Genomic DNA, 13,263 nt, shown 5'->3' with positions numbered 1-13,263 from the left:
ATTTTCAGTCGAGAGTGAAACGATTCAACGAGCGATAGAACGGAACAATAAATAATATGAGTGATATAAAATTATTTATTTATTTGGTCATATGACAGTATTTTAATCACTACTCAATTTATCTTTTCCGGGTACAACATACAGAATGGTCTTTTTGCACATCATCTCGAGATAGTAATGGATATAATTTAACTTTATAAAATATTGGAGTAACTATTTGCACATTTTCGTTGGGTGGGATAACTATTAAAAAATACACATAAAGTGACACCCGAAAGAAATAATTTTGTATCAATATTACCTTCACGGTGTAATACTTACGATGGACAAAAAAACTTCCTAACCATATTTAAAAGGTATCCATTCTATTATTAGGACTGAGGCGTCATTGTCCTCCTATAAGACAATAATTAATTCATAGATACCTCATTTTTCATTAAAAATAAGGCAATATCATTCGACCATCCCTTTTTCTAAATATGTGATATCGTCGTGATTAATTATCGTTAAAATAAAAATTTCAATAAAATAAAACCAATCGTACACTACAATTTTTAATAGTCCACGTAAATATCTCACCTCAAAGCGGTTTCATAAATAAATTATCTATTATTTTTCTTTTACAGTTGTATAAATCTACTTGTGAACTTTCGCATCATATGGAAGTAATTCAGCCACGCATTTTGAATAGAATAGAATATTATTTACAATCATTTTTATCAGGAGATATTTTAATATCGCACATTAGTAGGTAACGTTTTAAAAAATATATTTTAATCAATCAGCCAATACATTTTACAAAATAAACTAAACTACCTAATACATAATGTGTAAGCTCACATTTTATAAACTTTACTGCGGCCATAGTATGAAGAACGGCGAATGGGATAGTAGTTTAATTTAACTGGCGTGTTCAGGGTAACTTTGCATTTTAAGCATACTCGGGTAACATACATCAGTTCAGTTAGCTTACCAATTACATATGTACTTGTAGTTATTTGCATTGTTGACGACCAGCGGAAGCGCCAAAGATGTCAGTAAAAGTCTTACACACCTGCTTTGTCAAGAATTTATGCTTAGTAAAACATGACTAAACAATCGATAAAAAAACTAAAATATCTTCTAATAAAAAATAAAATATGAACATATTATTACAAATAGGTTTAATACTAAATTATAGCATCACAAGCGTATTCTGAAAGGTTTGTCAGCGTTCATTTTTTACAGTGATTTCCTTTATTATATTAATTTATTTGTAATTATTATAATATTTTATAATACTAGGTAGAAGTCTATGTGTACAGACCTGCATTTTTCACAGGTGATCTGTCAGATACATTTCCCTATCAGACAAACAGTGAATAGGTTGGCTTCAAATGTAAGTTATTTCTTACTTCAATCTCAAAGTTAACAATACGATAGGCCAAATCAAATGACTGACTTCTCACATTCTTTATAGTCAAACATAAATATAAAATAATTTCCAGACACGATTTCTGTGAAATTCCATCATTTGATTTCACAGATCATATCGCATTGGAAATCCGTCGCTAAATAATTTTGAATGTTTATAATGTATCGCCATATTATTTATTCAGAGAAAATCTGGTTTATTAAATTTGTTTTGTGAGGTTTCCGATGAAATTAAATTTAAAATTCTAATGTCTAGGAGTTAACTCCGTTCATTAAATTTGTCAGTAAGGATTCTAATTATACTGAGACATTATGACAACATTTATTTATACTTTTAAATAGTAAATAGACTTAACACATGAAGTCAACGATGACCCGTTTCGACATACTTCATTAGGTTTACCTTTTAATATAGTATTCATTAGATTTGAAAAGGGTATCTCTTTTATCAAATAAAATAATCATAAAAATGTAACAACATGAAAACAACTCTCAGTTCATTTATGAAATGTAAAATAAGGTTTTTAAATTCTTCACTATATATCTATCTATGCATCCTACAAAATAATGGCAATTGAATTAATAGCCTTTCTGCAGGTACCTAGTACCTGCAGTATAAAAATGTTTAAGAGATTTTAGTCAGGTTTTAATTTTGTTACCAATGATTTCATATTATATAATTATATTAACTGCGACTCCACGATTAGATGGATCAAAATTGAAACACATATTCTATAAGTCGTTTAACACCAGGCAGTATTGTGAACCCTCCTGACGGTATTATAATTATTTTACAAATATTATTTATTAATCATTTGAAATGTTATACATACGAGAGATGCATAATCAGACATTTGAACCGTAGAAAGGTCATCTATGTAGTTCAGTTTAGAAAAAATTTCCTGTGGCACTCCTTACTTTATGATACATTAGATTAGATTAAAATGTGAAAAATATTAAACAAGATTACACTCCCACACACAATTAAAAATATTCAATAAACCTACGTATTTCACTTAATACACACAACACAATATATATATATAATTTATTTATATTATGCATCTAAATTAAATTTATATAATATTATAAACATAGGTAAGTGTAAGTCACCTATTTTCATTCCGATCACTGTCAACATTCAGCAAAAATGAAAGAAAACATATTTACAATGTCTGTATGACCACCGTCCGCAACATTACAAATAATTAAAATGAACGCATGCCACGTTACCTCATCATATTATATATTTCAATAAAAAAATAACTGACGAATAAAATAAATTTGCATTACTTTTGACTAATTTAAACACCTACAATGGCGTATGTGCTCACTTTCCATGGAAATTAGCACAATTTCAGAGAGAAACGAGGATGGAAGGCGCCACCCACGGTAACACACCTTGCTACATTATTTTTTCTTTAAAAAAATTCTTCTTAGCGACGACGGTGACATCAATTTCCCCGGCTTGCAGTAACGCTTTTCAAGATATCGCAATTCACGGAACATAAATGCAGATTTAATGAAAGAAAAGTTTTTTGTACACGCTTACAATATGTTTCATGCAGTTTCAAGATAAGTTCAATAGTGATTGTAGTCGCAATCCTCGACTACATTTTTATGATTACCTGTTTTTTCTTGTAATATTTTTAATGCACCTGTAGTCAAGTTATGCAAGGAAAAGAATGTGGTTATCACATAATGCACCATTTTTTCTCATAACAGGTAAAGCGTTTTCCGTAGATTTTACTATTTATTCCAAGGTTAACTAAAAATATTTTTGCATCAATTATATTTTGTATCGGCTTTCACATAATACTCAATCTCATAATTTTTAATCTTCCAAGCCATGCATTATAATGTTTCAGAATATACCTACCCTTACTGTAATCTGGAAATCCAATATGATTTAATGTTTTTCAATTTCAACTAACATTTTAATGATTATGATTTCAAAATGATCCACGGTGTGTCTGTAGATTTCCAAATATAACTAGATTCTTTGTTTTTATCCCAGCAAAAGGTACAGATTTTAGTACATAAATAAATATGTCTATGTAAAATTTGTTACTAATATTTGATTTCTACAGATTTCTAATTCATTATAATATTTTGTTATTAAATTGGAAAATTATCTTTGTTAATTAGGTTAACTCCTTAATGCGATAGATTAATATTCTAATTAAATAAAAATAATATCTCCGAATGCATCAATATTGAGACGAACAAAGAAAACTTTCGCTCCCAACGAAAGGGGACACATTTTCAGTCTCCAAATATAAAAGATTTGTTTGAAAATCTTTTCACATACCCAACATAGGATATCACTAATCACTATTGTGTTACTGAATAATTTTTGCGATGGAACGATAATTATTAAACATTTGCAAAATTTTTTATTAAAATAACCATCGAAATAATATTGTAAATTCTCTAATGTTCTGGTGTTTACGTGGTAGAAAGGATGTGATGTCAATAGCTGATAGCTCTCACCGTTGTCTTGCTGTGTTGCAACGGAAAATCCAAAGGAGTTTCTCCTTTTCACTGCTGTAACAGCTGGGACAATCTTATTTTAGAAAATGAAAATTTATCAAAATGTTTACGGAAGAGATTTAATATTACAATGGAAATAATGATCCTGTACGTTACATTTTCAAGCTGAGCACAATATATACACGGGTGATTTTAAATTAAAATTTGGTAATTTAGCATTTTAAAAAAAAAATTTCCCCAATTTGAAAAAAAATCATCATGAAAAGACCACACTTACTCGTCAAAAAACGAGCAACATCAACATGTATGTGAGTGATTAACTGATTACATTTGTTTTAATATTAATATTTAATCAACATGTTTCTTGAGAATTCTACCTGAGTAGCATGTAGTTTTTGAAACTGATGTTCATATTAAATAATATATTTTTTACATTTAAAAAAAAATGATGGAACATACCATCTTTAGTGAAGGTAAAAAATGGCCTTGTCAATTATTTAGTAAAATATTGCCATCAATCCGATATTTCAAAAGACAGGCATACTTACTCAAACACATGTAAAGTATCTCAGTAATGGAATAAACTTGAAATTTATCTTGTATGAATGGACATTATTGTGATGCTTCTTGCGATCATTAATTACACCAAAATATTGCAATTTTGAAGTTGTCGAAAAGTCAATTCAATAGATGGGTAAAGGTTTTTATTTATTTTACAATAAAAGCACAGGACATCAATTTAATATCTAAATATTATGTTGTATGGATAATACAATAAAACTCTTCAAAATCTATAGACATAAATCATTTCGATAAATAATATAAAAACCTCGTATCTCAATCAGTGCATCTCGTAACTCCCAAGATATTACTTTCTCTCAATATATTTTTGTAAATATACAACTTTCGATAGCTGTAAGGAAAGTATTAACAAACATGTTGAACAAACGTTCTTCCGGCAGATGGAGCCTCCTGCGGTTTCTAAATAAGAAAGATAAAATAAGAAAGGGGGTCCTTTTTTGCTTCACTTTCATATGTTTCAGCTCCATCTCTAGAGAAAAATGTTTTCTCAACATCTTTGAGTATCAATATATATATTGAAAATTAACATTAATACCGAGCGATATAGAAAAAAACATTATTTCGTGAGCCACGCTGAATATGAAGTCGTAAAGTAGTCTGTATTTAATTATATTATACATAATATAACGCAAATGCTTACTATATTATTTAAAACTATCAAATTTTATATTTCATCACACTCGGTTTGACAGCTAAGAAAGACAGGGGTAATGAATGAATGCTACGTTAAATATTATGAATCTTTATATTTAAATTTAAACTTAAAAGTTTGTTCGATATCTGAGATATGGCGTAAGAAATTAACTTTAATTTTGTAATGGGTAAACTATAAATCCTGACAATGCTATTTATGGTTATTTCATTGAAAAATTAGTTATTGTGAATATGTGAATAATTTGCAGACATCAATCACCTCTTTCATTTATGAAAGACGTGTTTGTTGATGGTTGAAAGTTGAAATTGAATCGCACTCAAAACCATGTAAAAATAATAGGAAGTGGCATTTCACTTTTATTCATTATCTTTCTGTTGTACTTTATAATAAATAATACTGTACGTGGATATGAATCATTTTGCGAAAATTTTGGATATTTGAATAAAGTCAAAATTAATTTACGTCCTATTATCATATATGGAAAATAAGTTATTTTTTTAGAATGTAGAGCGTTTTACGTGTGGTACATGATTTGTGTGATTCTGATGAATATAATTTAGTTTTCTGAATTTTAAAAATTAGAAATGAAATCATGAATCGTAGGTATGCGGCAAGGTGATTCAGTCAATTTGACCGAGTTCGCAGGCCTCGACCTCACTCAAATTTTAATAAATATAAATCAGATTTTCTGAAAAGACGGCTTAAGAATAATGGATCTATCATAAACATATGTACATTTAATTAGTAATTAATATTACATAGAAAAACATATGTTTTCATAATATATATTCATTGAGTTCAATTAAAAAACTTATATAAGAAAAATATGAACGGGCTCAGGCATAAATAAATTTATATTAAACATTCCAATTACCGCTGAAAGATCTTCAATGTCATTTAAAAAAATCTATAATTATAAAAAGTTCACATTACTCTTAAATCTGGCGCCGTGTCATTGACATACTGGAAAACATTGCGGTCACTAAATATATTATAGTTAAGAATTAATATTCGTTAAAGCGGGAAAACGAGCCGTGCTATAAAAAAAATTATACAAAAAAAAACTATAAAGCCATACGGATGGCGAGTGACACCATAAAACAGACGCTATCGATGATCACTATGATTTTCACTACAAGCATGAAATTACTGATATATATAATAGATAAATTTACATTTGGATTTTTGATTCTCTACTGCGCACATATCGAAGGCTGAGCACGTGAGAATTATTATCTACTCTGAAAGGCATTGAAAATGAATTCTATTATATTTTTAAATTGTTATCGTGACCATTGATAGCATCAGAAGAATGACAAAACACGTTCATAGTCCATTTCATGATCGTTAATAAACCCCGCAGTCCGATTCATTAATGCCCTTATGTATGATTAAACAAAAGATAACTGTCGAGTCCGCAAAGAAGAAATGTCTGTTTTGTAAACAAACAGAACATCTCAAGACAGAGCTCCCCATTCCGATAAGACTAAATTTTGAAATCCTACTACATTTAAACAACGAGACATATTGACATATTCGAGAAAAAGATTACTTTCAAAAATCGAAACACTCCTCCACGTCCGCTCCGGCATCGGCCACGTCATCCCGGCCGGTAACAGCAGTACGGCGGAAGATGGCATCGGCGGGTGCGACCGGCTCCACCTCACATTTGCACGCCTCCTTCGTGTCTCTGAGCGCGCTATCGCTCACCGGGGGAGTGCCTCTGATCGTTCTATCGGGCGTTTCAACGGAGGGACTCTGATATTTTAAATCCTCCTTCCGTTGGGGAGTCTCAGGCAACCTGGGGGATGGAGCACAGCCATTCTCGTCCTCTAGCAGAAAGTAGCCGGTAGGGGCCCGACGGCCGCGGTGTCCCTCGTTCTTGGCAGGCGCTGATTTTCTCCCGGAGACACATTCCTGCTTGCGTTTCAGGGAATCTACAGTCCTCTCAAGATCATGAGATCTCTGCCTAGAGTGTCCCCCAACACGGCACCGCTCCGCCCCAGTGCAGTCGCCGTACTCTGGGGGTGGCGGCCGCACAAGAGTTTCCTCGCTGGACTCCGAGGCCGGGGCCGGAGAGGGCACACATTTCTTCCTGGAGCTTCTCTCGGTGGATCGCCGTCTACCGGGGGGGACTCCATCCTCGAGCAGCTCGGTTTCGCCACCAGAGGATGGATCGAGGGGCGCCTGGCTCACAGAGAGGTAGCCGCGGTCGCCGGCACCAATAAAGTGGCGGAGGCTACCGTTCTTATTCCGTGCTCCGCAGTTGGCGATCTGGACCATGTCCTCAGCAGAAATCTGCAGTGCCGCCTTTCCGGCATCCATTAGGGGAGACCTGGTCGCGGCGCAGCTCCTGGAGGACCGACTGAGGTCCCTCTCTCGATCAACATCCGACGATAGATGGAACTCTCCCAAGGGATCTGCATTGAACGATCCCCGCCGCTTCATCCTGGCACTCCCGGAAGGGTTTTTTCTGTCGGCAGAGCGGCGGTCCACTGTGAGGCTATCGATTCGCCTGGGAGTACTGTTTTCGCGCCACTCTTTGGCCTGCATTTTAAGCTGGATGGCTGCAGCAGCCGCCTCGCAGGTCTCCTCTGAGGCCCTTTGTTTCTTGAAGGCCCTGCGCTCGTTGAGGGTCAAGTAGGGATACGGGTCGGCAGATTCGCGGTCAAGTGCCGGGCCGCGCTCGGGTCCGTCGTCTTTGACAGGCGGCAACGCCAGGTGGGGGGGTCCTCTATACTCAGTCGTGTGCCTTCTGACAATCCTCTCAGACCTCCGTCCATTTCGCACACGGTCTGTTTCGTCGCGCGGCGGGTCAGTGTCTCTATCCCGACGGGCAGGTGATTCCCTGGCGCGATCGACAATTGTTGCTCGGGCTCTACCCATGTCCACGTAGCGCGCCGGCTGGCCATCGGCACGTCCAGTAGAGTCATCCGACTTGAAGGAGTGGACGCTGTCAGCATCATTAGAACATTCAGACGCGGCCCCGCGTAGGCGTACGGCCTTCCCTCTGGCTGAAGGATCGCCGTCACGGGTCCGGTCGCCCGTCTCGCTGTCAACGTCCTGGCCGCGGTCTCGTCGCCTGCCGCTCTTCAGAACTGGACCGTTAGCCGCATTCTTCCTGTTAGCCTCCTTGAAAGCCGAGATCTCTTCCAGAAACGTCGCGTAGTAGCTCTCTAGATTAGAAGAATCTTCAAAGTTGTATGGCCGGAGCTCTCTGGGCCTGACGGGTGCGCTCTCCCCAAGGCTCTTCTTGAGTTCTGGCCTCACTTCGCCTGCATCGAAGTCGTCGGATCTCCCGTCTGCTGGGCAGGCGGGTGGGGCTGGGAGGATGGGTTCATCAGGAGCGAGGGTGGAGTCACGACGCCCGATGAGTCGCCTAACAGAGTTCTTGTAAGCGGGTGTGGCGATCGAGTCCCCGCCTGGCCTGTCCGTCGGTCGGCAGCGGTACCGGTCAGCAGGCGGCAGGGAGAGAGGGATACGGCGATGAGGAAGGTGGGGAAGGGCGCGGTCGGGCGACGCTGGAGAGAAGGCGCCCCGTGGAGAGGAGGTGGGCGACGGTTCGGCTCGCATGGGCAGTCACAGTTTTAGCTCATTGGCTATCTTCGACGCGATGTTCTTGAAGCCTATGCTGGTGCCTGAAAATGAAAATATTTTATGTTCAGTGACGTTGTCTGTTGACATGGCTAAGGTGATTAAGAATATCATGCAAACTTTTTTCTCAGCTTTGTAAAAGATTTTTACAAAAAACCAATAAAATAGAATACATACAAAAAGTTAATCCATATAAATACAGGTATATCAGAATATGTCTGTGGTTATAACACCTTTAAAAAATATTCTTTGTCCATTAAAATGTATACATTGAAATTTATCAAAAAATAACATTATATCTGGTAAACCTTCTGCACAAGTTTGTAATTGATTTATATTTTATGAAAAATTGTAACATTTGACATTCTACCTTTGCCATGATAAGTATAATATGTGATTTATAATGGTTTAATATATTATTATTATCATCTAATCTAGATATACCCACGGACATGGTCAGAAAAAGCTCTAATCTCTAGGTCTATCATTTTTTACTCAATATAATTATAAAGAATATTAGATTACATTCGAGAATACAATCACCACACTAGGTTTTCGATGGAAAAAGTGTAAGCCGATTTTGAGGTCCCTGGAGAGATCAGGTTTTTGAGAAGTCATAAATATCAAACGAAAGGATGTCCAGTAATATACGTTGGCGAGACACATCACATCAATGCTGGCTAGACTTGAGTTACATTAATTACATATACAGGCGGACCTCGACTTACGAACGTTCGACTTTCGCACAATTCGCTATTTCGCACATTTCAAAAAAAAATCGTTTTTTTAAAACGTCGCGCTGGCCGTGGGGTTAAGATATCCCCTTCTCGCTCGCTCACAAGCAAGTGCATTTCTTGCGTCACTTGCATCCTGCTCGCACCCGTCACTTTGCTTGTGAGCTAGCTAGGATAGGTTTATTCTTGCGCAGGAGCGCGTGCGGGCGTGTCATGTTGTGCGTTTTGCTAATTTTATTCATTTGAAATTTTTCACCCTAAAAATTTATAAACATGAGTGAGAAACGGAAAAACTGCAGTGTTGATACGAACAAAGAGAAATCAAGGATTTATAAACTTCACATGACGTTCTGATTGCGGTGAATCTTTTGCTTCAATCGGGCGTTCGTATGATACAAACAGGTCTACTACGATATGTTCAATTTTGAAAAGTAAAAATAAAATTAAGGAATATGTTAAAAATTGTGGAAATATATCTTTAAAGGTTGTTTCCAAAAGACACGGCATAGTTATGGATGAAATGGAAAAATATTTGTCACCATGGATCGACAACCAACATCAAAAAAATGTCCCTCTGAATATTTCAATTATTCAAGCGAAGGCTCTTAGTTTGCACAAAGATTGGAAGGCTAGATTAAAAGAAGATTCTAACACGATTTTTCAAGCAAGTAACGGTTGGTTTATATTAAATTCACTGGAGAATCGGCTAATGCGGATAAAGATGCTGCAAAAGAGGTTATTTCCTCATTATCCAAAATTGTTGAAGATGGAGAATATTCCTCTAGCCAAATATTTAACCCTTTCGCTGCGAGCCATTTTCGCGGGAATTTATTTTCAGTCAACTGATCTGTTAAAACGGTCACTACAGCTAAAACAGATCGATTCCAAAATTAAAAAATAGATTACTAGATGAACTATATATCAGTTATTCCAAATGCACCAAGAAATAAACTATATTCGTTACATTCTCACTAAAATAAATCGAAGAAAGTGAAGAAGCTAAAAATTATCCAAGCTTTGACCGCGCGTTCAAAATGGCGGCCGTCCAGTCTTCACATACATGGTTTCTACACATACTACCGAGCAATTCGACGCGTTTGTATTTGTTATACACAGGGCTGTGTTGAATACATGCTGCCGTGTAGTTGGTTACGGTCTATGACAGATATATTACTAAATCACTTGTGGAATAATCAGTGGGTTATCGCTTATCGCATTTAGTAAGTTGTAAACTCAAATTTTATTACCGTTTCAAATTCTGAACTTATATTTATTTTCGTCACCATAAAATAATGTTGTCATCCACTTATTCATTAGGATGTTTTGGAGAATAAAACACTAAAAATAATTACCGCACTGCTAAAATACTTATATAATATAATTTATGAGGCGCCATCGGCTTTTTAATTGTACAAAGGGCCTGTCGAATAATCGCCAGGCATGTGAACAGAGCTAACACAGTTTCGTGGCACATAAAAAATATAAATTATTACCCATTATAATAATGTAAATATCAAACATGGAACAATGAACAAAGCCAAACAACTGAAGAGCTGTGCATCGATAAAATATTTTCCAGCATTATTTCTTCGATAATATTATGTGGTAGAGACATTTTGGCGGGTGAAATAATTATTTCACATATATTTATAATGACAAAAAATACTAAAAACAAATCTTCAATATGTTTCTTTCGAGATCACAAATCACTAAGAAAAAATACATAACACTAACGTAATCATAATAATTAATTAAAAGGTAAATAAAAATATTATCGATGCACACTTTTCGATGCATGACCAATGTTTTGTTTTGATAACCCTGGTGACGCATATAGTACACCCGTCTTCGCAATGGCGCGCGATTCAAACAACTGAATAACGAGTGTTCTTTTCAAAAATATATTTCCTTGTGTTTTACTTGACATTTTTATGATCTGTTGCCTGATATGTCTACCTAAAGGTTTGAACTAATTTTTAAAGCATATTATCCACAAGTGTCTCTTCTAGTTTGGTCAAAAATACGAGATAAAGTCTATGGCATGTTTACATGCCATACGCAGTCTAAGGGTTAATGTAGATGACACAGGTTTATTTTGGAAAAAAATGCCTTGTCGTACATTCTTATCTAAGGAAGAATCAGTTGCCCCTGGGCATAAACCTTCTAAAAACCGATTGACATTGCTTCTTGGTGGAAACTTAGCTGGTGATTTAAAATTGATGCCAATGTTAATTTATCAACCAGAAAATCCCAGAGCATTGAAAGGGAAGGATAAAGAATTGCTTCCAGTAATCAAATAAGAAAGCCTGGGTTTACTGCGTTAATATTAAAAGATTGGTTCACTTTACATTTCGTGCCAGCAGTTAAGCAATATTGTAAATTTAATGATTTACCATTTAAAATATTTTATTTAAAATAAAGAAGAACTTTTTAAGGGTAACACCCGCAAACCCCACTTAAACATGTCTCTTAAACATCTTATAATATTTCAAAATACACACTATTTAATTTTTTTTTTACTTCCCTCTACTTTCGAACATTCAACATTCGCACACCTTTTCAGGAACCAATTATGTGCGAAAGTCGAGGTCCTCCTGTAGTATATAAGTTATTTTTCTATGGGTCGGTTTTATTTGGAGCACTCCAAATATTCAAAATATTAAAAACTTGTTTTCTACCTTCTTTTATTGTAAAGAATAATTAACCATATTCGTTGTCAGTGTGTATTTGCCATTGGTGAGTGCACATAGTACCTGAAGATGCCAAAAGGCGAAACCCGGCTCGCAAAAAATGACTCAAATAGAATACTACAAAACTCAAATCAATTAGAATTCAAAAGATTAAAGATTAGCTACTCAACAAATCACACTTAATATTTTGTGGCCATGTTTTACATATCAAGTAGTTTGAGCAAAAAAAAAAAAGTAGACTAGGTGAACAATTGATTCAACAGAGAATTTAGGTTTGAATCCTTGAAGCTTTGAATTTGATATAGAAACAGACACATTTATGGATAGTTTCACAATAAACGTTGGTCTGGACTTGTGAACGTTATTTTGACACCAATACGATTATAGAAATAAAATTGAAAGGACTCACCTGAAATCCGCTTGAAGCGAACCCCGTTGAGTGAGAGGCGGGGCAGCTTGCACACTTCGATCTCCCACTGCACCAGGCTGTCGGTGTTGGGATCGCCGTGGACACACAACAAAAGGAACCTGCAAGTAACCCATTCAGATATGTTAATACGCAGAAATAAAAATATATCTAGTTTGAAACGGATTAAGCTTTACGTCGGGCAAAATGATAATTTTATTGATCCGATCATTTAGGAAGTATAAACAATGACATACCTCTCTCGCTGTTCGTAGTCACAGTTGTTAGCGTCTAGGACTTTGCGTATCTCGGCCATGATCTCGTTGGCATCCCGGGGCGACGTGGTCTTCATACTCCATGTGAATCGCAGAGACCGCGGCTTCACTTGCTCCTCATTACCTTGTCTGACAGATTTAGATACGGTCAATATAATTTCTGATACTCTGGATGACACGCTGGGCTTTTATCAAACTCGTAAGTCGGATGGTACAGTGATATTATAAATAATAGTTAGTAACTTATTTTCATCTAACATGCCTGTATGGAAACAATGCACCATACTGTTTCTTCGATAGATGAATGTGCAGACTGATAAATAAATCTTACTCATAAACGTAATTTTAACAAATGTCATGATGGTGTGAAAATCATTCTACTTACTTTTCGAAGAATTAAATCAAATACATTTTAATGAGA

At 35.8% G+C, this 13,263-nt stretch overlaps 1 protein-coding gene across 16 annotated transcripts in view; it reads right to left on the bottom strand.

The window, feature by feature from the left end:
* Nucleotides 1-7,616: 7,616 nt before the first annotated feature.
* LOC147066754 (serine/threonine-protein kinase MARK2-like) overlaps nucleotides 7,617-13,263 on the bottom strand; it is a 275,440-nt gene continuing 269,793 nt past the window's right edge. For all 16 annotated transcript variants that reach the window (XM_085954163.1, XM_085954162.1, XM_085954164.1 and 13 more), the window contains 3 exons: nucleotides 12,825-12,971; nucleotides 12,571-12,689; nucleotides 7,617-8,781 (listed from right to left, as the gene is read on the bottom strand). In XM_085954163.1, coding sequence (XP_085810289.1) covers nucleotides 8,723-8,781; nucleotides 12,571-12,689; nucleotides 12,825-12,971 — 325 coding nt within the window. In that variant the 3' untranslated portion in view covers nucleotides 7,617-8,722. The remainder of the gene's footprint in view (nucleotides 8,782-12,570; nucleotides 12,690-12,824; nucleotides 12,972-13,263) is intronic.

Source organism: Rhyacophila brunnea, unplaced genomic scaffold, assembly GCF_057557595.1.
Source record: "Rhyacophila brunnea isolate RB1 unplaced genomic scaffold, BYU_Rbru_1.0 scaffold_4, whole genome shotgun sequence".
Lineage (NCBI taxonomy): Eukaryota > Metazoa > Arthropoda > Insecta > Trichoptera > Rhyacophilidae > Rhyacophila > Rhyacophila brunnea.
The sequence above is the reverse complement of the archived record's forward strand: the minus strand, read 5'-3'. Positions and strand labels throughout refer to the sequence as shown.